The 27,015-nt window shown below is 39.9% G+C and overlaps 3 protein-coding genes across 3 annotated transcripts; 1 reads left to right on the top strand and 2 right to left on the bottom strand.

Moving 5' to 3' along the window:
- Window positions 1–449: 449 nt before the first annotated feature.
- On the bottom strand, window positions 450–17,530 carry LOC139934404 (uncharacterized). Its single transcript, XM_071928627.1, has 11 exons — window positions 17,421–17,530; window positions 14,819–16,381; window positions 14,568–14,697; window positions 13,138–13,331; window positions 12,553–12,733; window positions 11,841–12,008; window positions 11,579–11,648; window positions 10,897–11,028; window positions 10,264–10,442; window positions 9,264–9,916; window positions 450–2,756 (listed from the first exon to the last, which is right to left on the bottom strand). Exons 1-11 carry the CDS (start codon window positions 17,494–17,496, stop codon window positions 2,650–2,652), a joined length of 3,453 nt encoding a protein of 1,150 aa, XP_071784728.1. The 5' UTR covers window positions 17,497–17,530; the 3' UTR covers window positions 450–2,649.
- Window positions 17,531–17,570: 40 nt separating this feature from the next.
- LOC139935152 (protein-L-histidine N-pros-methyltransferase-like) lies at window positions 17,571–22,983 on the top strand. Its single transcript, XM_071929621.1, has 6 exons — window positions 17,571–17,684; window positions 18,723–18,889; window positions 19,715–19,905; window positions 20,696–20,905; window positions 21,312–21,487; window positions 21,873–22,983. Exons 2-6 carry the CDS (start codon window positions 18,782–18,784, stop codon window positions 22,157–22,159), a joined length of 972 nt encoding a protein of 323 aa, XP_071785722.1. The 5' UTR covers window positions 17,571–17,684; window positions 18,723–18,781; the 3' UTR covers window positions 22,160–22,983.
- Window positions 22,984–24,022: 1,039 nt separating this feature from the next.
- On the bottom strand, window positions 24,023–27,003 carry LOC139935153 (large ribosomal subunit protein eL14-like). The gene is made up of 5 exons (XM_071929622.1): window positions 26,958–27,003; window positions 25,928–26,029; window positions 25,271–25,465; window positions 24,728–24,781; window positions 24,023–24,295 (listed from the first exon to the last, which is right to left on the bottom strand). The coding sequence occupies exons 1-5, from the start codon at window positions 26,958–26,960 to the stop codon at window positions 24,224–24,226; spliced, it is 426 nt and encodes a 141-aa protein (XP_071785723.1). The 5' UTR covers window positions 26,961–27,003; the 3' UTR covers window positions 24,023–24,223.
- Window positions 27,004–27,015: the final 12 nt, after the last annotated feature.

Below are 27,015 nucleotides of genomic sequence, written 5' to 3'. Positions count from 1 at the left end.
TCCCTGTTTTTTATACCGTCCTACCCCAAGTTCTGCAAAATCCAACCCCTTGATTGCAAGAGTTTGAGGGCTTCATATTTTCGAAGAAAAAATATGTCGACACAATGGTTCAACCTTTTTAGGATTTTGCTGCGAATGAGATCATGCATGCTAGTGTTTTACCCCCAAGTTATGCAACATCCAACTCCTTTGTTTTGCAAAAACTTAATGGCTTTTTATCAAAGCCAAAATATGGCGGCACAATTTTTAGGGTTTGTTTTGGGGATCAAGCAAATTCTAGCATTGTATCTATACGAATTGTACCTTTTGTTTGGGGTTTAACCAATTTTGTAAACAGTTAGCTACAATGGACGATTGTGATCATATATCCAGTTGGATTTGAATTACCATATTATTAAATAACTTTTCAAGCAAAAAATCAAATTAAAGGAAGCTTTTATTTCCCCCTTTTTTTTAACAACAGCTAAAATGAACAATAAGGCAAATTAAAGAAACTCAGTAAACATTAGTCATTTAATAATTAAAATTTACAATTTAAACAATATAATTTGTACAAAATTATTAGTTGAAAACTAGTTGATCAAAGGGCTCACTCATTTTTAGCGACTGACCACAAATATTAAGGTTTTTCTTTCTTTCTTTCTTCACAGTGGCATTTGAGGAGGGATCCTGACTCTAACAAAACCATAAGTTGTCCAACAACAAATGTTGAGAAAATTCTTTAATAATCTTAATATTAAAATACAGAATAAAATCAAAAAATCAAGTCGTCTTCTTCTTTTTGGCAAAAACTGGCATCACCTTTCTTAACAATTGACTGCACCGAGGGGCAACTTTGAATAATCATTGACTTCCAATTTTTTATGAATCGCAAAAGATTCAAAGTTCCGATTTGGTTTCCCTTCATAATCTGTGCATAGTGAAAATTGAAAACTCCTGAGATTGGAGAATTTTGACCTCAAACATCTGCTTCGCTTGGGCCATATCGTTTGTCTCCAGTGTAATGGCTACATTGAACACTCGGTCAAAATTTAAAAAACTCAATTTGGGTTGGGTAGGTCGGGCAAGACAATTTCTAAGAAGAAACAAAAGCCCTTCAAACATTAATTATTTTAAATGGCCCATAAGTCTAATTATTCACTAATTTAATATGACTCGCTTTTTTAGCAATGTTTAGTTGTCCTTGACAGAGTATGAAAACAAAACACATTGAAATTGAATAAATAACAACAACAATAACAACAGGCATTTTAAACCTCCATTTAAATAGTACACTAAATCAAACTGTTTATAAAATTTTAAAATTAATTACAAGAAACTTAAAGGGAATGTACACATTTGGTAATCACTCTTAATTAATGGTAGTAAAACACTTTTGGTTAGTGAGCCTACATCAGCTTTTGATAGTTTAAAGCATTTTGATCCTTCTTACAATTTCAAACAATTTTTTTAAATTTAAGATTATTTTCATCTCAGATTTTAATTCACACAATCAATTACCTTTTGGCATTTCCTGTCCTGTCTTAAGGAAAGTATGAAGATACATTTCGAATTCAGGTGGGTTTTTAAATACACAACAAATAAACTCTCTTGAGCAACAATAAAGCACGTTTTTAAAAAAAATATATTAGGTGATCTTGTAAAAACTTGAAAAATAGATTTCACATAATGAACAACCAGTCTTGTTCATCATTTTTTTCTCCCTAAATGTCATGTAGAAACACCTACACCACCCATCATCCTCTTTGTGACTAACTTCTTTTTTCCTTAATCATTGCCTTGGTGCCCTTTCTTCTCAAAGAGGTGCCATTTACTATAAGGTAAACATTGCTTCACGGCCACTGGACTGCTGGCCTGAGGCCAGTGGTTTTAACATCGGGCCAGGAAACTTGGGACCAAAACAAGTCCAGCTGTCTTGTGTTGTTCTCATACCTCACTGTGCAGAAATGATGTTCAAATGTTGACTTTGTTTGTGTCTAGAATCTTCCTGTAAAGAGCACCAAACTCACCCAAATACGAATGAGATCAATTTTCTATCTCTCAGTGATTGTTTATATAACACTCGGTACTTCCCCGAGTCCTGTGAAAAAATATCACAGGCATATTACTCAGTAGGGACTCGAACCCACGACCCACCCGAGTAATATGCCTGTGATATTTTTTCACAGGGTTTTGGAAAGTACTAAGGATACAGTGCTAGCACACATTGGTGTAAGGGGTAACAACCAAAGTTAATAATCTTTATCCCCGATGCAAATTTAACATATATTATATTGTAACAACTGTAGAAAGTTCTCTCTCATTGCGATAATGTGGTCGCTAATGGGGTCGATTTCACCAAGAACTTAGGACTAGTCTTAGGAGATATTAACAATCCAAGGCAAGTCCTAAGTTAAGACAAGTAAGTCTTCCTAGCTCAAGGTAAGATTAGTCTTACCTCTTTGTGAAATCCACCCCTTGTAAAATAAATTCTGATCCTGCTAAAATGTTGAGCAACACGCCCTGCAGTACTGTGGTATTTTACTCCAACGTCGACCCTACTCTTACAGCATAAAGTACCAGACCTGGGCCCAATTTCATGGCTCATTACCGTAAGCACAGAATCAGCGCTTACGGAAGCAGGGAATTCTGTGCTTACGGCAAGCGTGCCTATCTGTTGTCTGTTGTATCTGTTTTCTTTGTACTGTCTGTTTTCTCTGATTTAAAGAGCCTTTTGAATTGAGGTCGAATCTGAAGTGTTCTTGTGACATCAGCTTCTGAAAAATGAAAATATGACATTTAAGAAAACACAATAACACTTATTGGTACAGCCCCCTGCTTATCTCCAGGATCTAATTCAGCATTATCAACCGACATTCAACAAACAAACATCTTTTGTCAACCCAAGGTATCAACCCCAGGTATCACAAATACAGTCCTTCCAGAACGCTCCTGTGCATCTTTGAAACAGTTAAACACAATGTCAAACAAGCTGAAACTACTGATCAATTTAAAACCTCGGTTAAAACAAATTTGTTCAATCAATGTTTTCACAATTAATTTCATTCTTTTCTTCCTTTTTCAACATGTTTCTAAGGACCTTTTGGTGGTATGCGCTATATAACAACTGTCTATGTTAATATTAACATTCAGTTCATACTCCTTGAACTAACAAACCAAGATACTTTTAACATTGGAGTAGCACTGAGGACAAGACAAGGGCAAGACAAGGGCAACAGTTGTCATGGCCTCTATGGTGTTTGTGGAATTCAATGAGAGAGTATTGTACAAATCTTGAAGGATGACAGGCCTGCAAAGATTTGTAGCCTTTATTGAGATAATTTAATTTAGAAACAATTTCCCAGAGGTACCGTAGAGCTGTCTAAAATGAAATGGGATAGCCAAGATAATGACCCAGATCAATGGGTGTTATTCTTGAATCTTTTTGTTTGAATTCTGTTAACCTGTGGCCCTGCTACATTCTCAGACACACTTCCATTGCATTCCTCTCTAAATTGACACATTCGTACATTTAGGTATGTTCTTGTTTTCGTAATAAGTGTTAACAGCACGCTTCCTGTGCGGGTGTTTTGGGGGTATATGGGAAGTGGAAATGTGAACAGCGCTTGTCACTAATGTTGTACTCAACGGGGAGATTTCCATTGATTTGTTAGAAAGTACAGTGAACCTTTTAATTGGGGAGGAGGATGCACCCTTCCCTGCCACGCCCCCCTCTGATACTGCTTGACAAAATTCTCTGCTAAGCACAAACTGAGAGTGGCACAAGTCGCAAGTTGCAGTGTGAACTTTACGGAGTGTTTGCTGGAAACCTGTTTTTGTCAAGCAAGATTTTCCTGTGCTTAGCAGGTTGTTGTGCTTACATGCTTTATGACAGTGGGTTTAGGTGACCAAAGGAGGACTTAACAGGCTCCTGTCATAATAGTTGGTAGGCCCCTAGTTGTTGACTGGTTCTGACAGGATTGCTGTGAATAAACACACAAGACAGCTCTGTCATTAAACAGTCAGTCATCTATCTGTACTGCCTCTGTATCAACAGGTTTAATAGATCTACAAACAAAACCCTCTTTGCAAGGTCAAAACATGTATGTTGCCTGAGGGAAGGGAAACATCACCACCACCCCCTCCTCCTAGCCTCCCCCCCCCCCCTTCGAAAAAAATATATCAACTGTGTAAGCAAAGAAAAGTTACCGGCCAATCACAGCCAAAATTACATTAGTTTCAATGTGGTGACCGGTGCCCCTCTCAATTTTTGCTAAGCAAAGAAATTTGTCCTGCAGTATTTTCTGCCTAACAGCTTTATGTTTGGGCCCTGATCTATTGAAACATCTGTAAACAAAAATCCAGTCATCTATTGGGCCAATAGTTAGTTAACCATTTCTCACTATCATGTTCTCATTTCAGAATGATGAAACAGTTTGGACACAATGTTTCCTGATAATACAAGAGTTTGACAACCAACAACCCCAAATATATCGCCATTTGCAAGGTTAGCACACAGGGTAAGTTTACCACATCACTTTAACTTTAGGAACATTTTTACGATAAGTAAGCATAATACAGCACCTGGGTGCTTACACCACAAGACGGTCTTTTGTCTAACACCACAAGACGGTCTTTTGGCAAACTCCACAAGACAGTCGTTTGGCTAAGACCACAAGACGGTCTTTTGGCTAAGACCACAAGACGGTCTTTTGGCTAACACCACAAGACGGTCTTTTGGCTAACACCACACGACGGTCTTTTGGCAAACACCACAAGACAGTCGTTTGGCTAACACCACAAGACGGTGTTTTGGCAAACACCACAAGACAGTCTTTTGGCTTACACCACAAGACGGTCTTTTGGCTAACACCACAAGACGGTCTTTTGGCAAACACCACAAGACGGTCTTTTGGCAAACACCACAAGACGATCTTTTGGCTTACACCACAAGACGGTCTTTTGGCTTACACCACAAGACGGTCTTTTGGCTAACTTTACAGGACAGTGGTTTGGCTAACACCAAAAGACAGTATGTTGGCTAACATTATAAGCAACCTACCTAACAAAAAGTCTTTAAATACAAACAAAAGTAAACAACCGAAGTAGACAATATTTTGGCTAACACCATACAGTAAACCACAAAACCACATCTCATATGAATAACTTGAGGTGTCCTTAAAGCAAATCCTGCCATAAATCTAGGCCTGGCTACAGAGTTCTCTGGGTCTGCTAGTAACAGCTTTGGCCATTTAAAATACAAAACATGGTTAGCGCCCTGCCTTTTTGAAAAAAGGGAGGAGGGCCTTTTTCTTTTTTCCTTTCTTTTTTCCTTCACAACTTTGCCGGCCGGCCGACTTATTTTTACAAACAACCGGCTGGGCTTTTTTTCAAAATTAATTCTTCTTTGTCTCAGATCATTAAAACTTTATGAGTGAAAAAGAAGGCACTCTATAAAAAGGAAGCTTGGCAGGGAGACCAAACATGTTTTTGTTTTTAATTTGGCCTAACATTGTATCCACCTGCTGCATTGTGAATGGTAGTGGAGTTACCCCTCGGTTCGAACCCTGAATCCCCATGGGGTTATCAGGACAAGCCTAGCAGCTGTCAGCCCAGACCAAACCCTGACTGTAATGTAGTTAGGCTCCACAGCTTTTCTATTTTAGATTTTTTTTTCTTTGGGTCGATCTCAAACCTCACTCACTGATTGCTTGTATATTATTAGGTGTGTAGCTAAGGACAGGGATCAGTGTGGAGTGAATACTATTTCACTAATGCATACATATGTCAGTAACCCAGTCTCACCCTAGGAATTTTGGCTTCCTGGAGCGCACCAATGGGGGAGAGAAGTTTGTGGGTAACGAACAAAATGTGGTGGCACCCTTAAAGGTACAATACCACCCTGGCCTGTGTTGTGTCAGATTTTATCCTGTTTATTTTTGGATTATTTAAAAAAAAAAAAAACTTTTTTTTAAAGATTTTGAACTGACCGTCAAGGCAAGTGTCAGATTATTCCCCGTTTTTTTTTTTTTTTTTTGGGGGGGGGGGTTTGTTTCAAAGTTTTTTTGGGATTTAAACTGACCGTCAAGCGGGAACATACCTGTTTTATATCAGAACCCATAGTTTGAGATCTTGTGTAGGGAGACTGTTTTAGACACAGCACCCTGGGCAACTGGGATGGCTCAAGGGTGTTTGCTAAGACCAGGGCTAGAACTTGGAGGGAAATTTCACAAAGACCAAAGGGGATTGTTGCTCAAAATGTTTACTGGCACAGAATTGCTCTAACCAGACCAGAGCAGTTTAACATGCATTTATGTTTTTTTTTCGAGCAAGAACTATGGCATACGATCATTTGAATATATCTTGTTTTTGTTTAAGATATTACACAGTGAGGTCCTATTGACGCACAATGAGGTCCTATTGATGCAAATTTCCATCTATTAATTGGAGTATGGATGTCATATCAACTGTATAACAGTCGGTACTAAGCTTTCTCACAAAAATAAAAAAAACAAAACATAAGTTGTTTTTCCAGTCTTTTTCAAAGCTGTAGCTTACCTTTAAAATCCCTACAGAAGAAAGGGCCTGTGTACTACGACAGATCAATAACCAAAAACATGATTTTGGGGTCAGGATGGTGTCCCCCTTTACAAGTTTAATCGTAAACATATCTCAATGTATGTCTGGATTTTAGAGTAAAGTTACACCTTTTTGGGAACGAAAAAAAACCTGGCAGACTATCTTGTTGTACTGAACAGTTTGGTGTACAGATTTATGTATCCTACCTGTACGACCCGCTCTTTGAGCTAGCTGCATAAATATTGAGGTATACAAACGCCTTATGATGTAGCTAAAAAGAATTGTTAAAACTCATAGACCAGCCTGTTAATTAACATACTGGTTATAAACGGTGGTTTATTTAGTTATCTTTACAAAAATAGTAAAGAAAGCTGTGGGCTTGTACAACTTGGTTCTACTGTGTAGCCTGGCAGTGGCTGGCCAGTCAAAATTTTGTAGGTAGGCTGGCTGGGCAGTCAAACTTGGCTCTTGGGTAGCCTCGTTGGCTTGTTACACTTGGCTCTTAGGTAGCCCAGCTGGTTAATCAAACAAGCAACCTACCTCTTTTAAAAATATGATTTAATGTATGATTTTCAAGGTACAAATATGCCATTTTGTATTTGCAAGAGAACAAAAGTCACAACAAACTTTGTATCATTTTCAACTTATACAACTCTATTCTCTTTATCATATATTCATAAGAAGAGGAAATCAACTGTTCAGCTAAAATGTTGCATGGCTGAATTGAAAGGTAATGTCATCTCATTGACATTACCTTTCAACTCAGCCATGAAAAAAGTTAGTCAAACAAAGTTAGAGCATGGCCTGGTTCATCAAAAAAATTAAATTGTTGTTTCCAATCTTTTGTATCTTTCAGATTGCATAGATGTGGTTCACAAAACCGTAGAATCAAAACCTCAGACATACGTTTCCTGTTCCAAGTCTAAGGTAAGCAAAATCAGTCCTTTTTATTCAGGAATTCAGCTTTTTAATAACAAACAAATCAAGAACTGTTGAGGTCGTAATTAAATTTTTAAAAATATGTTTCTGATTGGGTGGCTTTTTAACATATTCACTCCCCCATTGGAAAACATTAAACTTAAAAAGGGTATAAATGTAAACAGCATACACAGAAGTTAACCACAGTGGACCAGATGAAATGGGTGTGGTGCACATTTGTGTTCTGTCAAAAAGCAGGCAGTTAATATACCTCTTGTCCTTGGTCTACCCCGAAAACAAGTGCAAGGAAAAACAAGGTCAGAAAAACATTATTGTAATAAAGAACAGTGGCAGGATTGCACCACATGCCCCACACCACAGCACCCTGCAATTTGGCAAGCCTTGTAGGGGTGGGGGGGGGGGGTGTTTGCAAGGATTAATTTAGTTGTGAGTTTTGTTTTTTATTTATTGTGGTTGATTGTTTTTGATTGTTTTCAATGGATAGAGAACATCTGGATCTTGATTTTATTAATTTTCTATGAATTTGTTAGTGGAAATCTCATGTCCCCCCCCCCAAATGTTGTCAGACAATTAGTGTGTGTTGATGTTGTTTTTGTTATTGCTTTGTTGGTAACAGTTTTTACAACCACACCAACCCCCCCCCCCCCCCCCCGCCACAAAAAAAAAAAAAAAAAAAAAAAAATTTAAATTAAGGTAAGAAAATTCAGTCCATTTTATTAAAGTACCCAGCTTTGATAAATAAAAAAAAGGATCAACACAACTGTTGAGGTGTTAACCAACTTTCTTAATGTGAAAATACGGCCTATTATATGTAGCTCCCAAGAAAGTCTGAATTCAGATAAAAGTCTGAATTATCTCATCCCTGTTGAAACCACAAACATAGCTTCAAGGATGGATACCATTTGGGGATTCAATTTCAGTTGTAGATTGACGAGTGATTTTTATGTCTAAAATTTGGCCAAAGGTGATGGATAATTGGACCCACTGTGACTCTAGAGGGAATAACTCGGCACTAATAATTGTCATGTCTGTGATGAATGGAAACTGGTGAAGAATTTATATACAATGCTGGTTGCAAATAAATTCAACATCTTCCCAAGAACATATAAGTAGACTTTTGGTTACTTTGTAAGCGTATTTCAACAAATGTCTTTCTACATAACTAATATAAATACTAGTTACAAGGTCTCACATGTCTCAATGTGTAGTCGGAAAAGTTTTACTTAAATGCTTGCCCAATACTTTAAGCACAGTGTAACTACTTAGAGTGCATTGCTGCAGTGAATGTAACTAAACTTAATTATTGCATCATTTTGAATATTGAAGCCATAAAAACCAACTTGCTCTACAATAAAAACATCCCTTAAAGGGAAGGTACACGCTTGGTAACTGTCTAAGACTAGTCTTCTCATTTGGTGTATTTCAACAATGCATAAAATACATAAAATCGATCGTCCAAGTTGCGAGAAAATGATGAGAGAAAAAACACCCTTGTTGGACGAATTTGTGTGCTTTCAGAGAGGAATAAAAGACTTATGGGCTAGAAGTCTTTATTATTTTAGTGAGAAATTACCTCTTTCCCAAAATCTATGCTACTTCAGAGGGAGCTGTTTCTCAAAATTTGTGTACGAATGTACGATCAACAGCTCTCCAATGCTCGTTACCAAGTTAGTTTTTTAGTTAATATTTGTTTTGGGAGTAATTACCAAACGTGTACCTTCCCTTTAAACCACTAATGGATGTTGAATCTTAAGCAGGATGCTCACCTTGTTGTGCAGTATTGGTGGACTCTTCCATTGGACTGAAGGGGGAACCAGGATACAGCTCAATGAATGAAGGCAATTCCTCACTACCCTCCCCAGCTGCTAACAGTGAGGGTGGTGTTACGTTGAGGTCGATGAAAGAAGAATCTTCACTTTTGGGCAAAGAGGGAGCTGTTTCAACAAGATGGTGATGGTCAGCAGATGCCTGTGGTATGATTGATGTCAAACCTTTTGAGGATTTGGAGCTTTCACCAACAGAGGGCAGTGTATCACTTCGTAGCTTTCTGGATGTTGATTGGACCATACCATTTTCCTGAGGGGGTCGGGATGTCTTACTGTTTGTCTTAGAGATAATCGCAGGCTCCCTGTCACTAACTGCTGTCTTGGCTACTGAGGGCGCTACACTTTTCTTTCTATCGGCATTCGACAACTTGACAAATGAAGGAATGATACTGGCTCCCTCACCACTGCTCGTTATTTGTTGACTCTCACTAGTGTTTCGCTGGAAACTGTTTCCTTTCTCACTTGTATCAGGCGTTGAGGGCGCTGTCTTGTTTGATGGCGTATCGGAGGATAGTTTTATAAAAGAAGTTTCTCTCTTTTGTGTTTTGCTGTAGGAGTTCTGTTTTAGTGTGTAAAAAAAAAGATAAAAGTAGCTGATAGAAAATAATTTGACAGGAAAGTTCAAACTAGAATCATTTACCAATAGTCTGGCCAATTTAGGTATTGAGATCTGGAGCTAACAATACACTTGTGTGGATACAGGGGACAATACAAAAATGGCTGCAGTTTGATCTTTTTCAGAGCTGACTCACAGTAAATTTTTCAAGTCAAAACAAATGTTTGCACCAAAAGTAAAAAAATCCACTTTAGAGAAACACAAAAAAAATCAAAAAGAAGGTTACCGGTCAAATGTTAACTGCTTCCCTGCGGCTGAATTGTGCTAAGTGGATGAATTTTTTGTAAGCAAGTTTTGGGGTAGCACCTTTTCCTGATGGCTTACCTGTCAGAGGTTCTTACTTCCTCCGTCTCAGAATCCTGTGTGGAACTTTTTCTTGTCTTGGTTTTGGCGATGTTGCTTTTGGTTGGATCCCTCTTGTGCAAGAGCGGACACTTTGCACCGTTTGCACACTTCCCTGTCAGTGTGAAGTCAGGACACCTCACAATATGTTTCTTTTTACACTTCAGAAAAACACAAGAAAAAGATTGCTTTACGTAGGGGGATGTTATAATCATTGATGAAACTGCAAGTAGAATTTTTTGAATTTATTACTCGATGAAAGTGCTGTAGTACTTGTACTTGGAACTCAAACTCCAGGGCTGTTTTGAAGAAACTCATACTCGGCTAGCAAAGTATTCATACCCAAAGTCTGTACTCGATACTCAACTTATTAAGTACTCCGACTCACACTCCAAACTTGATACTCTCAACTAAAAATGTAAAAATACCATTAGTCCTTTTATGTGTAAATTTGTTTGATATTGCTGGCCTTTAAGGCCTTTTCTTCTTGGTAAAGGGCACCCTATTTAAGGAAATTGTAAATTTCTACTGGGGCATTTCAAGGGCACAAAGACAATTACCAGTGGGCATGGAGGCAACCGCCTTTGTAACCCAAACTTTGAGACTAAATATTACCTTTTCTCCCAGTGGGCAGTAACCTTTGATGAAGTCTGGGCAGGGTGTCGCTTTATTGCTGACCTTGACGTGTGAGTAAGGGCAGTCGTCACGGTTACACACACCACGCAGAAAGTAGGAACACACCGGCATCTGATTGAATATTATCATACTTTTTTAATTTAACAAAAGAACATTTATGAGAAATCGCCTAACATAACAAAGCCAGATGGGCAATTCAAAGTGACGGCTACACTTAACTGATTTGGGCTGACAACCAAATCAACTTTCATCAAGGGCACATACTCCCAGGCTGAAACAGGGTTACCCCCTAAACAGTCAAGTCCGTAAGGATTTGAACCAATGACGTCTAGTTTAATGTCCTAGCGCTCTACCAACTTAGCCATCTAGCCCAATGCTGGCGGTCTCCCTGTTTTGCCAATATCATCGTTTGGCGCTGCCAGTCAAAAGCCATGTTGTAGCTGTCAACTACCATGTAGCCAGGGATCACACCCACGTTTACAACACAACCTGGGAAGCGGAAGTTTATGCATAAAATAGAAAAAAGAGCAACAATCTTAGACAGTTTTACCCACGTTCAACTAACTTAAGAACTTAAGTAGTCGTTGATTCATTCTTCCAATCATCCAATCAATTTAGATTTTTGTAATTCTAAGTTATTCTTTTGTTTTTGTAAGCTTACCTTTTCTTTTGAGACTTTGTGTGAGAAAAGACATGACCCGTCCGTTTTGGGACACGTTCCTCGTAGAAATCTGTCAAGATTTAAACAAAATAATTTTGACTCTTCTGTGAAGGTTATTATTTATCAAGTGTGATTTAAAATAATGTTTAAAAAAAATAAGATGATATTTCTTTAGCACACCGTGTAAAGCTTTCGATCGACCTTTAAAACACCTCCAGAAAGATGATTTTTTTCTCTTAAAATGAAAGTTGAACTTATTTACCTAGTACACACAGCAACTTTCTCCGGGTCATGTATGTATGGACAATCATCTCCTCTCTTACAACGCCCATACAGGTTGTAGAACATACAGTATTGCTTAGTGTTAGACTGCTTCTTACTACGGTGTTTGGCCGCTAGGCTAATGTTGATGCTACGTTGTAAAACATGGCTGAAGGTAAAGGCAAAGTACACGATTGTTAAAATTAGAAAATATTATTAGCTATTGCAAACTGCTTACAAACCAAAAGGACCTATGGTATATACCATACAAAATTAGTTAGTGGCCCTAGCAGAGTCTTCCTTCGAAGACTCTGCTAGGGTCAAAACATCAGGCCATTAACTAATTTCATTTATTGTTAAATTACCAATTTCTTTTTTTTTCAATTTCAAATCTGAAAGATAAAGGTCACACCAGTAGCAATCTTCCAGAGAAATATTTCCCGTACTGTCAAGTTGAGGAAATGACATTCATAGACCCTCACAATCACTGTTGCTTTCCTGATTACTGCAACCAAATTCAGCCCAATGTGAGTATACATAACATCCCTGACAAAACATGAACTGTTTTTTAGCTGTTTTCACTGGCTAACGTAATTATCAAAATTAGATGAAATTTGTACAGATTGTTAGGATAGTGTCCTGATAGATAACCAGAGAAGGGATTTAATTCAAATTTCCTCAAAACTTTTTCCAAGAGAAATTTAATCACCAACCTTGCAACTTTTCTTGTAACCGAGGGTGTGGCAGATTTCATCACCAGTCTACGTACATTGGACGGGGACACTTGAGAGGCATTAGGTGGGAGTCGATACAGTGCTTTACTGAACCGATTAATACGCAGTTTGAACTGTGCTCCTTGTAGGTTGACCATTGAGCCTGATGACATCTTCTCTCCTAAGTGAAGGGAAAAGAAAATACATAGTGAGTTACTGGGGTACTTTTTCTTAAACTTTTTTCTGTATAATTTTCTTATGGTATTTTTCACTGTTATGCGCCTTCGAACAGGCTGAGCCTGGAGAGAGTGCACTTTAAACTAAATAAATTATTATTATTACTGAGCAACATGATTCATACAAGAGATTGTGGACAACTTATCAGCTCAGCTAAGACAGAATTCAGGCCTTATGCTTAAGTTTGTTGTAAAGTTAGACTGTGGTATGTATTGTGCATTCACCACATGATACCATATTGCAGGCAGGCAAGCAAAGTTTATCTATCATTCAATGTACCACAGCGGACGATATTAAACAGTCAACAGTGGGAGGGTGAGGATCTGTTTCACTAGGGTTATTAGTCACCTGCGACTCTGCGGATGAGTTTGGTCTTGGTATTTTTCACAGTGACAAGCCTCTTAACCGTGGGGAGTTTCCGCAGTGGTGTTACCAGTGATGCGCTGGAGAATGCAGGTCGAAGGACACTCCTATGACCTTTGACCAGTCTGTACCTTGACCTCAGCAGGACGGGTGTGTCATTAAGAACAGTCAATCTTCTCCTATAAAGTGAAAACATCAAGCTTTGTTATCGAGCAAATAAACTCAATTTAGTTTCAATATTAAAGGGTAAAATATAACTTGTAACCCGCCAATGTTATGATAAAATGAACCAACATTGTATACAAGTGATTGGTAAACAGACCATGGCACAAGAATAGCAACAGCACAGGACGGCACAAGACAGAGGACGGCACAAGACAGAGGACGGCACAAGACAGAGGACGGCACAAGACAGAGGACGGTACAAGACAGAGGACGGCACAAGACAGAGGACGGCACAAGACAGAGGACGGCACAAGACAGAGGACGGCACAAGACAGAGGACGGCACAAGACAGAGGACGGCACAAGACAGAGGACGGCACAAGACAGAGGACGGCACAAGACAGAGGATGGCACAAGACAGAGGACGGCACAAGACATAGGACGGCACAAGACAGAGGACGGCACAAGACAGAGGACGGCACAAGACAGAGGACGGCACAAGACAGAGGACGGCACAAGACAGAGGACGGCACAAGACAGAGGACGACACAAGACAGAGGATGGCACAAGACAGAGGACGGCACAAGACAGAGGACGGCACAAGACAGAGGACGGCACAAGACAGAGGACGGCACAAGACAGAGGACGGCACAAGACAGAGGACGGCACAAGACAGAGGATGGCACAAGACAGAGGACGGCACAAGACATAGGGCGGCACAAGATGGCACGAGGCAGGGGATGGCACAGCATGACAGCACGAGACAGGCAATGGCAACACAAGATGGTACAAAACAGGCTAACGCATATCAAAGTGCACGAGACAAGCACAGCACAATAAGACGGTATGAAACCGGTAAGGGCAAAAGACAAAAGCTGATGCAAAGTTGGCGCACGACAGGCCACGACAAAAAACAAGGCAACTAAACACCATTTTGTCATCTTTGAACTGTGATACTCATCATGGTATATCTCATCACAGGAAATACCCAGAAAATAAGATTGCATTCAGGACAACATTTCATTCTAATCAGCTCAATGTGACAAAATGTAGGCTTGAGGGAAAACTTGTCAGGAAGTTGGAAATTACATTTTTCACCGTTTCATTTGGAAATAGGAACCTGACATACACCTCTGACAATATCAGTTCTTTCAAGAACCATCGTATTCTCAGACATGGATCATTCTGCAGTGTTAGTGTAAACCTTACAAGATTGTTTCCCACCAGTTTCTACATTTAAGGACTTCTTACTTCTCCATGAAGGAAAGCGGCTTCTTCAGTGTATTCTGTGCCTTCATCAACGCATACTTTGAGCGGAAGCCTTCTCCTGGAGAATGTTTCTTTGGTGATGGACGCGTGAAATTGTGCCTTGAAGATCTTCCTGTGTGTGAAGAAAAAATGATAGATTGTGGCAAATAACATAAACATGAACCTATTGGGTGAATTGATGGAGATGGTTCAAAAACAAAACTGACGTTTGAAAGGAAGTGAAATGTGTTTACCTTTCCCTCGATATCTTGGGCTATATGATGATCCCCATACTTGTTTTGTTCTTGGACTATAACCTGGTGCACTTTGACCTCTGTAGACTCCAGCTCCTCTTGCATACCCACGACCTCTTGATCCACGACCTCTAAAGGTCACAAACCCACGACCTCTTCTAGTTGGAAGGCTATGATTTCTACTCGAAAGATAGTTCTGACCTCTGCCCCGAATATATACATGACTACTTTTGCTTGTAACCCGACTGTTGCTCGAGCTGCGATGAACTGGAGAAGTGTCATGCCTTCTGTCTGCAGAATAATGCTTTTGTACGCTGCCCGAGGAAGAAGTATTTGATCTGCTACTTGATGGTCTGGCTGTCAGTTTGTATTTAGATGAACTGTATGGAGAACTATGTGTGTGATGATCCCCACTGTGTCTGCGTTTACGATGGGCTGATGATTCCGAGGTACTACGAGAATCGTAATGATACTTGGAACGATTGGCATCTCGGCTTGAACTCCGACTGCCAGTAGAGGTCCGGGAAGAATCTCGGCTTCCTGAAGATTGTGATTTCTCAAACTTGAAGGGTGATTTTTTGACATTACTGGACGGAAGCTTACGGGATTCATCTTGGGAATGTTTTGTGTGAGACGGTTGTCGCCATGAGTACTTGTTAGATTTCCTGTCTGAGCTGGAGCTATGGAGAGACAAGGACGAGGTTGACTGTACACGGCTGGGATCCTTACTGGACTGTTTTGATGTAGAGGCCGAGGGTGAGATCACTTTCCTAGACAATAACTTTACTCTTGATGGGTCTTTGGGCAGTGTAGAGCTGGAATGAAGAACATGCTTTCGCTGTTCCTGCATGATCGGCAAGTTGGGACGGATCAGGTACTTCTCTTCAACCTTTTTAACTTGATTGTTCAAGAGCAGTTTGGATTTCTTGCTCAAATCGTGGCTGTAGCTAGTTACAACCTGAGAACGGTGAGATGATTTAGATGTATGCTGCTGGCTTGTGTTCCTATCTCTCTTTGTAGAATGTCTCGCTGGTTCCAACAAAAAGGAAGAGCTATGGCTACCGGCAACATTCAGGAGTTGTGTAGTGTTTGCAGACAGATGATGACTTTTCCAGACATGACTACCTTGACTTGACTTGATAGGTTGTCCCGATGGAAGGAGGGAACTGACAGGTTGGAATGAAAATGAAGACTTACTGCTACCAGCCACATTAAGGAATTGTCCAGTGTTCATGGTTGGGTGAGCACTCGTCCAACTCTTTCCACTGATAGGTTGTCCTGATGGAATAAGGGAACTAACAATTTGAGCTGTAGCAAAAACAGGTTTAATATTATGCTCCAAACCCGATGTGGCATACCTAGCCTCTATTTCTTGCAGCCTACTTGCATAGCTAGGACTAGGTTGTACGGGTGTCCGAGCTGAAAAACCCTTGGGCTCTGTCACCAAGTTAGAACTTCTTCCTGGAAGGACGACTCTGCGACTGCCTGCCCTCGATGAGGATCTATTGCTGTCGTCATAACTTGAAGACTTTGCCTTTGAATTTGGTTTACGATTGAGAGTATCTGTCAAAAGAAAATTTTTACAAGAATAAAAGTACAATTTGAAACAAAATTATGATTCAAACATAGCCCTAGACCAAGTAACTGGGGCGCTAGATTCCTTTTTTCGAAATTTTGACATTATCGGTCATGATGACCGATAAAAAGGAATCTAGCGCCAAAATTTCGAAAAAGGGAATCTAGCTCCACAGTTACTGGGTCTAGGTTTTTATAACTGGTGCAATTTTTCGGGAAGTAAACTGTTCCCCGAATTATGTCTTTTTCACATTCATCTTAAGGGTAGGCACAACAAAGTGTAACTTCATGTTTTTCTTTTTCTCAAGTGAGGTGCACAACTCCAATAAATTTTCAACTTTTAGTAATTTATGAATGACTTCATTTTCTTTGATCTTTTGAACAATCAATAATATTGTGGCAATTCATAAAATATTCTGTTTTAAACTGTAGAAATTGCTGTTCTTTTTTGAACCCTGGTCCAGCTTTCCATAGAAAGATAGAATGATCAAGCTGAATATTTTCAAATATCATTCGGGAACAAATAATTACATGTCCACTCATAGTTGCGATAATCGTAACCCTCCTCCCGACGGCCGCCCAGGCAAATCTGGTGACTAGCTGTCCAAATTGTACGTGTTGGACCAGATCAACCGTTTACGCTCGAACGAGACTCGTAACCCTCCGGCCTGGGCGGCCGTCGGGAGGAGGGTTACGATTATCGCAACTAGTCCACTCATGGATAGCCCTAGTTGCGATAACGTAACCCTCCTCCCGACAACTAGGATAGCCCCACTTGTGTGGCCAAGGATCCTTGGCCACACAAATGGGGCTAACTCATGGAGAGCTAAAAATACCAGTTAAAAATTACACCCTCCATGTATGATGGTCCATCCCAATCCAATTATTGCGTACAGATCTTGTAGGGGGGGGGGGGGTTTCCCTTGTCCGGAAACTGGGCAGCTGACAAATACTATAATTTACCCGAAAGGAGAACAATTTCAGTACAAACATTTGAAAATAACAAAGTTTGGGTTCTTATGCTTACCAGTTAACTGTTCGATCTCCCTTTGTAACTTCGAGAGCCGCGAAAGCGTGGCTTCTCTGTCGCTGAAAGCAGACATCGTTTCTACAAAAAAAATGTTCGTGTTGTCAATGAACAGCGCCACCAACGACCGAGATTGCCAGCAGTTAACATCAAAAACAAAACAACGTGAAAGACTGCGGCGTGAATCTCTACAAAATCTAGCTGTGCGACGAGTGTGAAGAAAGGTCTTATTTTCGACATTGATATTGACGATTTGTGGTCTTCGTAAGTTTATCAATGATATTGTTGTCACCTATTTATATTATGGCCTTTTTTTTTACTATGGCCAGGGAATTCGACGTGAAACTGAAAATATGGTCGGTCATTTTATCAATCATGATGATCATTTGTTTTGTATTACTACTATTATTTGTATCAATCAAGTCAACAAGGAAATTCGAGGCAAATCAATCGGCCCAAAAGTCGAAGTCAGCTCGGCTCAAGTCGAAGTCAGCTCGGCTCAAGTCGAAGTCAGCTCGGCTCAAGTCGAAGTCAGCTCAGCTCAAGGTCAACTCTGGTTAAAGCCAGGCAAAAGTTACACCTACAGTCATCAGTCCTACATGATTTGTAAAGAATATCATTATCATTTTTTTTTCAGATTTCTTTTTTAAACTAAAGCGTTTAGCAACACAAACTGCAGGGGCGGATTGCCAGTCATCCTGCCCCCCCCCCCCCCCCCCCCCCGGCAAAGTCATTCTCCAACCCCCACAAAGTCGCCCCTAGCAAGCTCGCCCCCCCCCCCCCTTTCCAGGTACAAGCTGGCCCCTCTCAATGTCGCCCCTACAAAGACCACCCCTCCACTCCCCCCCCCCAACTTGCTTGGGGCAACTTTGCAGGGGGCACCTTTGTGGTGGCGACTTTGCGGGCTTGGGGGTGAGGGGGGGCGGGAAGGCGAGATGACTGATTTCACTAAAATGGCCATTGCCATTTGAAAAATAGAGGTAGAATAAACAGCAATTTATATTTTTCAAAATACAAATGGGAAATCTGGCCCTATAAAGCCAAACATTTTTTTATAATAAGACAGATTCTGTGTGCCAAATTTTGTGCTTACAAGTATCATGAAATGTACAGTTCACTACCGCTATTTTATTTATCTTCCCAGCCTACTCCCTAATCCTGTCCCTTTTATTTTGAATAAAGTTTTAGTTTGGAAAGTGATTTAAGCTCAAGCTTTCACTTTTAAACTTTGTGATCCTTTGATGGAACAAGACAATCCTTTCTGTACAGTTTGTCATTTTTTTATTTCGCTCTTAATTTCAGGTTCCCTGGATGAGAAGAAAAAGTTATGCACTCATCACGTCACTCACAGTCACACTGTCATGTCTCGCCCACGTATACGTAACAACATGATGCGGCTAGCCTATGAGCACCAGACTAACACCAAGTTCAACAGGCAAGCGATCCGACGACATTATGACGTAGATAAAGTAAGTTCAAAATGTCTCCTCAGAAGGTCCTTAAGATAGTTAGAATGTGAGGTTTGAAGAGACAGCTGCAAAAATGTTTCCTTTTTTAGGGGAGGGGTTGGGGTGAGGGGGGGAACCTAGAAGTGAACGAGGTACACGGCCAAGTGGAAAAAGAATTATCATGGTCCAGTAGTAATCCTTGGTTAAAGGCAGTGGACACTATCGGTAATTACTCAAAATAATTGTTAGCATAGAACCTTACTTGGTAATGAGTCATGGGGAGAGGTTGATAGTATAGAACATTCTGAGAAACAGCTCCCTCTGAAGTAACGTAGTTTTCAAGAAAGAGGCAATTTTCTACGAATTTGATTTCGAGACCCGAAATCAAGCATCTGAAAGCACACATCTTCGTGTGACAAGTGTGTTTTTTCTTTCATTATTATGTTGCAACTTCGACGACCAATCAAGCTCAAATTGTCACAGGTTTGTTATTTTATGCATATGTTGAGATACACCAAGTGGGAAGACTGGTCTTTGAAAATTACCAATAGTGTCCAGTGTCTTTAACCAGTCTCCAGGGTGAAAGATTTGTCATCTCGTTTGTTGGAAAGTTTTAAGAGACTTCTAGCCCGGTTCATACTTCCTGCGAATGCGAAGCGAATTTGATGTGAATTCAACGTCACAACTCTCCTTTCGCACCGATATTTCTCAAGTGAGTTGAGGGGAGTTGAACTGCTGCGAATTATTCATTGCGAATTTGTGACGTCAACATTCATGTTGCTTTCGCATTCGCAGGAAGTATGAACCGGGCTTTACCTTTGTTTTGATTTATCTGTTTTTGCAAAGTGGTACAACTGTAACTTGCAGAGCTTTCCTGAAGAGTCAAGAGCTTTGTTCTGTCAGTGCAACATGGATGAAGCTACAGAACAATTCTTGGATCTAAGCTATGAGAAATCTGATTGGATAATCACTCAAGCCTTGCACAGCTTAGTCAAAACCTTCCTGGGGATCTTAATGTCGGCTACCTCAATCAATGGGTAAGAATCTCAAGGAGACAGGATTCTGATGGGATTCTTTTTTGTTAATGATATATCGCCTTATAACATCACAAGGCTGTGAGGGAGGGCTATAGGTCTACTGAACTGATTTGGGCTGTCCACCTAAATCAACTGTCTCCAGGGACTTATCGCCGCCTACTCCATGGGCTGAAACAGGGATACTCACTCACTCACTCACTCAGTCGACCCAAGTTGTCGCATTGCCACATGTTTGAGTCTGGCTCGATGTCTGACCTGCCACACAACTCTATCCTGCATACAACTGATTAGCTCCTCCTTGTTGTTAACTCCTTCATCCCCGATCAGGGTCTTGAGCGTGGTCTTGGTGGGTATTCCTGGACCTCGACTGCCATTGGGTTACCCCGACCCCCTTCACAGTCCGTAAGGATGTAGGCATGGCATCATCCACTAGAAGCCTGGCTGCTGGCTGATAGAGTAGACTGCTCTACCTTCCCATTGTTATGTTTAATGAAAAAGTTATGGTTAAGTGCCTTTTAGCTCAAGGACAAAAGTGTCATGACCGTGATTCAAACCCACAATTAAACATTCTTTGAAATTTTTTAAAATTTCATTACAGAACACGGTTCGCTATATTTTACACCATGTTTTTGACTCCACAAATTTTCACAGGTTAGTTTTATTGTATATTCATATCCTAATTAAAACAATCAAGCAGTTCTAAAAACCATTGGTAAATAATTCTCATCGAGAGGGAAAGGAGTTATTTCAAACAGAAAAATTGTTGAGTGTTTTTTTGTTATCCACATAGACTTCTTCAGAGAGGCAGTATGTTTGTCTTCTCCACTAAGCAGTTCAACTCGCTCCTTCAGATCAAAGAGGACTTCAAGGCTGACCATCTTCTTGACCTTGGAGCTGGAGATGGCCGAGTGACGGAGATGATGGCTGGTCACTTCAAGAAGGTTTCGGCAACAGAAGTGTCTTATATGATGCAGAGGAGATTGAGGCAGCGTGGATACACGTACAGTAATCTTTTCTATTGAAGGCCAGATAAAAAACAACATGTTTAGCGTCCTGCCTTTAAAAAAAAAAATTATAATGGCTGCCTGACATGTTTTTAAAAGACAACGGGCTTGGATTTTTTCACAATTGTAATCTCTTTTTTGTTCTTCTTTAAACAAAACAAAAAAAGTAGGTGGCCTCTTAAAAGGAAAGGGGCAGGGATGCTTATCTTCTTTTTTTTCTCTTTTTTTTTTGGGGGGGGGGGGCCTAAGTTACTCTTGGATTATTGACTTGGTTTCTCCATCAACCATGGCCCAAGTGAGTGGGGTGCCAGTTGCATCCTGCGGGATGTATTTCAAAAAAGCTATGCATTTTTTGCTGAACATTAAATGACAATTTCCTTTCCTCTTGATTTATTTTATCAGAGTTCTTGGCATTGAGGAATGGGCTGGTCCTAAATATGATGTCATCAGTTGCTTGAATCTATTGGATAGGTGTGAGAAACCAGCTTCCATCATGCACGATATCCATAGGTCACTGGTACCCGGCGGAGTGACTATTGTGGCGCTCGTTCTTCCATTCAAACCATTTGTAGAAACAGGTAAAGATTTGCTGAGACAAATATTTTCAAAAGTTAAGATGTTGTTCATCAGATTTTGAAGTTTATTATAGAGGAAGTATCATTTGGGATCAGGTTGGCTCAGTGGTTTCTTTCCCCGTCTTCAAAAAGTTCCCCAACCCTGTAAAGAATTTCCAAATTAATTTGGCCACATGAACTCTGAGAGTTTACATCCTTTCAACAAGTGGGTGTGGTACATTGAATTACTTGTCAGCAGCCCAACTGATTTGTGCATGATCCAATTGAATCCACTGTTTCAAAAAGGAATTTAAATTGAGATAACAGGTGTGAGTTGCCAGAGGAAAAGGATGTTTTTATGCTAGCTTCTTTCTTTAACAGAGCTTCTCTCCAATGTGTATTCACATAGGTAGCAATCAGAATGACCCAGAGGAAATTCTTCACATCCAAGGCAAGACATGGGAGGAACAGGTCATGAGCGCTACCAAGGATTTCTTCTTACCCGCTGGGTTTACTGTACAGACATTTACCAAGTTGCCTTATTTGTGCGAGGGCGACACAGAGAACCCTTTCTACGTCTTGCAAGATGTTGTGTTTGTCTTGAAGAGGACTGAGGATGCTGGGCTGACGATACCAAGTGTGGATCCAGACTCTGAATGCATAGAGAGTGACTTTGTGGTTGATGTAGTAAGCTAATTCCTAATAATTTCATGGTTTGGTACTGTGTTGTAATTTCTTGTCCAGTCGGTTGTGTATAAATATTAGTACATGTGTAATTAGTGTCCTGGTCATTGGGTCGATAACATTCCTTTAATCTTTCTCAGCTCCCTGTGGAGTATACAGCCCTGAGCTGCTGTATGGCGCTAGTGGCTTTTTCATTCACAATATCAACCTCTACCCTCGCAGTATACCCCTGGGTGAAGAGAAGCAATTGTAGTAAAGGCTTTAAGCATCATGCTCAAGGACACCAGTGCCATTACCAGGATTCAAACCCACACTCCGATAACTAAACCACCAGGAATTGAATTCAATGCTCTTAACCACTCGGCCATGACACCTTATTTCTTCAACAGTTAGACCAACTCATCTGGCATCTTTCGAGATGTACTGTACTTCACTCTACATTCAGAGTCCCAAAATGAGATAGATAACATGCACAAATGAAAGATTCGGTATATTATATAGTTGTCTTAGCCAAATGCATGTCATTACTTCCAATATGAGAAGTATGCGTCTACCAACTCTTGTCATGCACCAACTGGGATCGCCCCCTTATATAGAATAATTTTTAAAAATTAACAAAATGTACATAATTGACTTGTTAAATTAAATAGCCCCAACTCCAAAATGTCTTTACCCCGGCTTACCTCCAAATCAAAATGTCTGGTTGTCACTGTGCCTGGCATCCTTAAAGGAACACGTTGCCTTGGATCGGTCGAGTTGGTCTTTGAAAAGCGTTTGTTATAAAATGTGTATAGGTAGAAAGATGCTGTAAAAGTAGAATACAATGATCCACACAAACATGCCTCGAAATTGTACAGTTTTCCTTTTACCTCGTTGACTAACACAGTCGGCCATTTATGGGAGTCAAATTGTTGACTCCCATAAATGGCCGACCGTGTTAGTTCGCACAGTACAAGGAAAACCACGCAATTTCGAGGCAAACTTGTGTGGATAATTGTATTCTACTTTTAAAACATCTTTCCAACCATATGCATTTTATAACAAACGGTTAACAACGCTTTGTTATAGACCAACTCGTCCGATCCAAGGCAACGTGTTCCTTTAAGTTCCTCAGTGAAGTACTTAAGTTCCTCGTTGTGGTATCGTCTTAAAGGAACACGTTGCCTTGGATCGGTCGAGTTGGTCTTTGAAAAGCGTTTGTAACCGTTTTTTATAAAATGCATATGGGTAGAAAGATGTTGTAAAAGTAGAATACAATGATCCACACAAACATGCCTCGAAATTGCGTGGTTTTCCTTTTACCTTGTCGACTAACACGTCGGCCATTTATGGGGGTCAAAATTTTGACTCCCATAAATGGCCGACCATGTTAGTTCGCACAGTAGAAGGAAAACCACGCAATTTCGAGGCAAACTTGTGTGGATAATTGTATTCTACTTTTAAAACATCTTTCCAACCATATGCATTTTATAACAAACGGTTAAAAACGCTTTGTTATAGACCAACTCGTCCGATCCAAGGCAACGTGTTCCTTTAAGTTCCTCAGTGAAGTACTTTAGTTCCTCGTTGTGGTATCGTCTTAAAGAAAAGCTTATTGTATCCTCTGAAATACCCCACCCCCAAACAATGCAAGTGCATATGTATTCACTCCATTTGATTTATCCAACCAGGATTGTTCCCCCAAGTCAATTTAAATTAGGCACTGTTTAATTGTTATTAGGGAAAAAAGTTTTCCCATAATTTTAGCAACAGTTCCCAAGAGATTTGTTAACTTCAAAACTACGGTATGTGAGAACTTTAAAGAAAACCAGATCTTAAACATAAATAAACCATTAAATACAAGAGACCACATATTTGTACTACAAACAATATTGATTAGTTCACCGTGTTCATTTTATTACTTCTGTAACCAAACGGCCAGTAAAGGGGCCCAGCAATTTTACAAGTATGAGGTTTTTATATGTGATCATATTACAAAGCAGTTTTTATGGTTGTGGCAACGTCAATTAGACAGTTTTACGAGACTGTGGAGACCCATCTTGGTCACTAAGACGTCTTAAGAGGACAGGAGGAAGTTTATTCGGCTTTGGCTGCCGCTCTCTTCGCCTTCTTCATCTTGTTCACCTCGGTGTTGATGATTCTTGTCCTCTGCAAGAAAAAAAATTGGAGCGGGATGTTAACAAGAGGATTTTTTCTGCTACTCTAGTGAACAAGGAGCTAGTACTAAACTAGAGCTAGTGTTCAAACATTTTGAGCAGGGAGCATGTATATAAGCAAATTATGTACACTGGATTTTAAAGACTGGACTGAATGGGCAACGACGACAGAAACGGGTAGCGAGTATCAAAGCCTAGCAAATGATGATATGAGATTGCACCAAGACTGAAAAATGGACTCCGGAAAAACAACTTTTTTAGTTGGACCAGTGGAAAATAACCAACTTTTTTTGTAGAAGTTGGTTGGAACGATTACCCGACATGTACAGCTAAAAAAACTTTTAATAAAATTGAGGTATTTTACAAATCTTACTTTAAAAAAAGGTAGAAATCTTTTTTGTAGGAATAAGAATAAACTGCATACCTTTTGCTTGGCTCTCATGAGCTTGTAGCGATCAAAGTCGGTCATGTCGGCTCTCTGAAAATTAACAACAGAACATTTGGGTTGAAAGCAGTCTACAGTTTACAGTCTTTTCATAAAACATTCAAATTTATGCAACCATTGGAGCTGTGAAGAACTAAAAATCAATTGTGTTCAACCAATGCATTGATGTAAAATCAACAACAATATTTATCTCAATTCGTGTCATTTTTGAGGTTGACTTTAAAATGCAGTTATGTTTGAATTTAAAGATTGACTTGAGGTAGAATTTGATTTGTCTGCATGACTTTGTATGTCGGATGCAAATCAAATTCACCAAGTTTCTAAGAAGGTGGCAGACCTGTATGCTTCATTTTTGCAAGGGCAGTAGGGAACCAAGGCATTTACTCCTTGGTAAATGGCACCCTTTGAGGAAATTGTTAATTTGTACTTGAGGATTTCAAGGGCACCAAGGCAATGACAAGGGAATCGCCCTCCGTGAATTATCAGGATTGAGGGGCGACCTAAACCCAACCGCTTACTCACCCTCTTCTTGGCAGCCAACTTCTTGGCCCATGTTGTCCCCAGCCACTTCTTCTGGATGTCTGCTTTCTCCCATGCCTTGCGGACGGTGGCAGTGCGAGCGGAGTGAGGGATACGGATCTTGAAGGTGGTCAGATGAAGCTTCTTCAGTCTGATCTGCTGACGAGGGAAGTCACTGCATGGGCCGTCAACAAGAGCCTGGTTTCACAACAAAAAGGAAACAAATGAAAACATGAAACTTCTTTCTTTTGTTCCCCCGGCAAAGATATTTCCAAATACTGCAGAGGATTTTTTTTTTAATTCTTAATTCAAAGCAGTTAAATTTTGAGCCAATGATTCATATGAAAGAGAGAAGAAATTAAACATTACTTTTTCTTTATTCGGGTCTATATGTGGTCTTACATTGTTGCTCGCTACAACCCATTTTTAGTTCTTTTTGTTTGGCATGACTGTGAGAGAGAGTTCCTTCCGTGCAATGTAGTATGAGCTTTAATTTTCCCGTTTCAGCAACCAATTCCTCAAGAGGAATATTTTAGGTAAAAAACACAAAATAAATCCCTTAAAAAGTGGTGACCGTATGCAGAATCTTTTCCTGATAATAAAACCAGCCGATAATAGTTGATCGTTGATCGAAGGAACCTTCCTAAAAAATATACATACCCTCTTCTGATCAATGACGTCAACGATGGCGCATAGCTTTCCCCTGTTTTTACCAACGGCCATAAAGGCCACACGGCCGATCTCAACAAAGCGTTCGAATACCTGAGAAACAAAGAAGAATCAGCAAATTAAAATCAATGTCAAAGGCAGGTGGAATTTCTACTTCAGGTTTTGCGGAATTTAACAAACAACTGAATCTAATTTACATAAAATAAAACAAAAATTCTAAATTAAATTTTCAACATCTTGATTTTGAATTATTATGATTTAATAAGCCGATTCACTATTGCAGCTGCGCATGTCCGTTACTGCTGACAACGCAATTTGTTTATCAAAAGGGTATTGTCAAAAGGTCACGGGAGATAAACAAATTGCGTTGTCAGCAGTAACGGACATGGCTTTGCAGTTGTAATAGTGAATCGGCTTATTAATATTATTGATAAACTGATATAAACAACATTTAAAGAAAAGGCACTTCCTTGTTTCATCTGGCCCCTGGCCTCAATTTCATGGTCTGCGCTAAGCGCTTATGATGAGTTGAGATGATAACCATTCTCAACTCTGCTGACACCGTGCAAGTGGTTCAAGTGCAGAGCCGGCCACGAGCACGGCAAGCTCGGAATTCCCTGCTCTAAATTCTAAGAAAGCAGAGCCCTTAATTTTCGGCCAGATAATTTATACTCTAGTATAATAACTTCAAAATAGGAAAAAATACTGAAGTGAAATTTAATTTGAATAGAAAAAAATTGATGGGCAATTTTACTATAATTCCAGTTCATGCAATGCAAACACACGTCCGGAAACTGGGCATACAAATGGAAGTAGCATTGCCACGCAAGAAATTGCAAAATTGATTTCGCCACTAAAAGTTGTAAAAACATGACAAATATTCAACTCGACACGAAAATCTAAGCAGACAGTAAGTGTCATGGTTGCGTAAGTGGTTATTCTTTATGGATCTGGTGAATTTTGGCAGTTATAAACCTCATAATCTTATGAATTTAAGGACAATTCGTCCGCCATGCTTTACCATTTTCGGGGTCGGCGTGAAAAGAGACCGAAGTGACGTCACAGGATTGACATTTATA

This window comes from Asterias amurensis, chromosome 3 (genome assembly GCF_032118995.1).
Source record: "Asterias amurensis chromosome 3, ASM3211899v1".
Taxonomy (NCBI): Eukaryota; Metazoa; Echinodermata; class Asteroidea; order Forcipulatida; family Asteriidae; genus Asterias; species Asterias amurensis.
The sequence above is the reverse complement of the archived record's forward strand: the minus strand, read 5'-3'. Positions and strand labels throughout refer to the sequence as shown.

Excerpts from the sequence above, each read along its gene's own strand:
- LOC139935152 (XM_071929621.1), top strand. The coding sequence starts at position 18,782 with ATGTCTCGCCCACGTATACGTAACAACATGATGCGGCTAGCCTATGAG. Across the intron at positions 18,890-19,714 it reads GACATTATGACGTAGATAAA|TGGTACAACTGTAACTTGCA; the intron begins GTAAGTTCAAAA and ends GTTTTTGCAAAG. Across the intron at positions 19,906-20,695 it reads TCGGCTACCTCAATCAATGG|ACTTCTTCAGAGAGGCAGTA; the intron begins GTAAGAATCTCA and ends TTATCCACATAG.
- LOC139935153 (XM_071929622.1), bottom strand. Across the intron at positions 24,782-25,270 it reads AGTTGGCTGCCAAGAAGAGG|AGAGCCGACATGACCGACTT; the intron begins GTGAGTAAGCGG and ends GTTAATTTTCAG. Across the intron at positions 24,296-24,727 it reads TCATGAGAGCCAAGCAAAAG|AGGACAAGAATCATCAACAC; the intron begins GTATGCAGTTTA and ends TTTTTCTTGCAG.
- LOC139934404 (XM_071928627.1), bottom strand. The coding sequence starts at position 17,496 with ATGTCTGCTTTCAGCGACAGAGAAGCCACGCTTTCGCGGCTCTCGAAG. Across the intron at positions 16,382-17,420 it reads GGAGATCGAACAGTTAACTG|ATACTCTCAATCGTAAACCA; the intron begins GTAAGCATAAGA and ends TTCTTTTGACAG. Across the intron at positions 13,332-14,567 it reads CCGCTTTCCTTCATGGAGAA|GAGAAGATTGACTGTTCTTA; the intron begins GTAAGAAGTCCT and ends TTCACTTTATAG.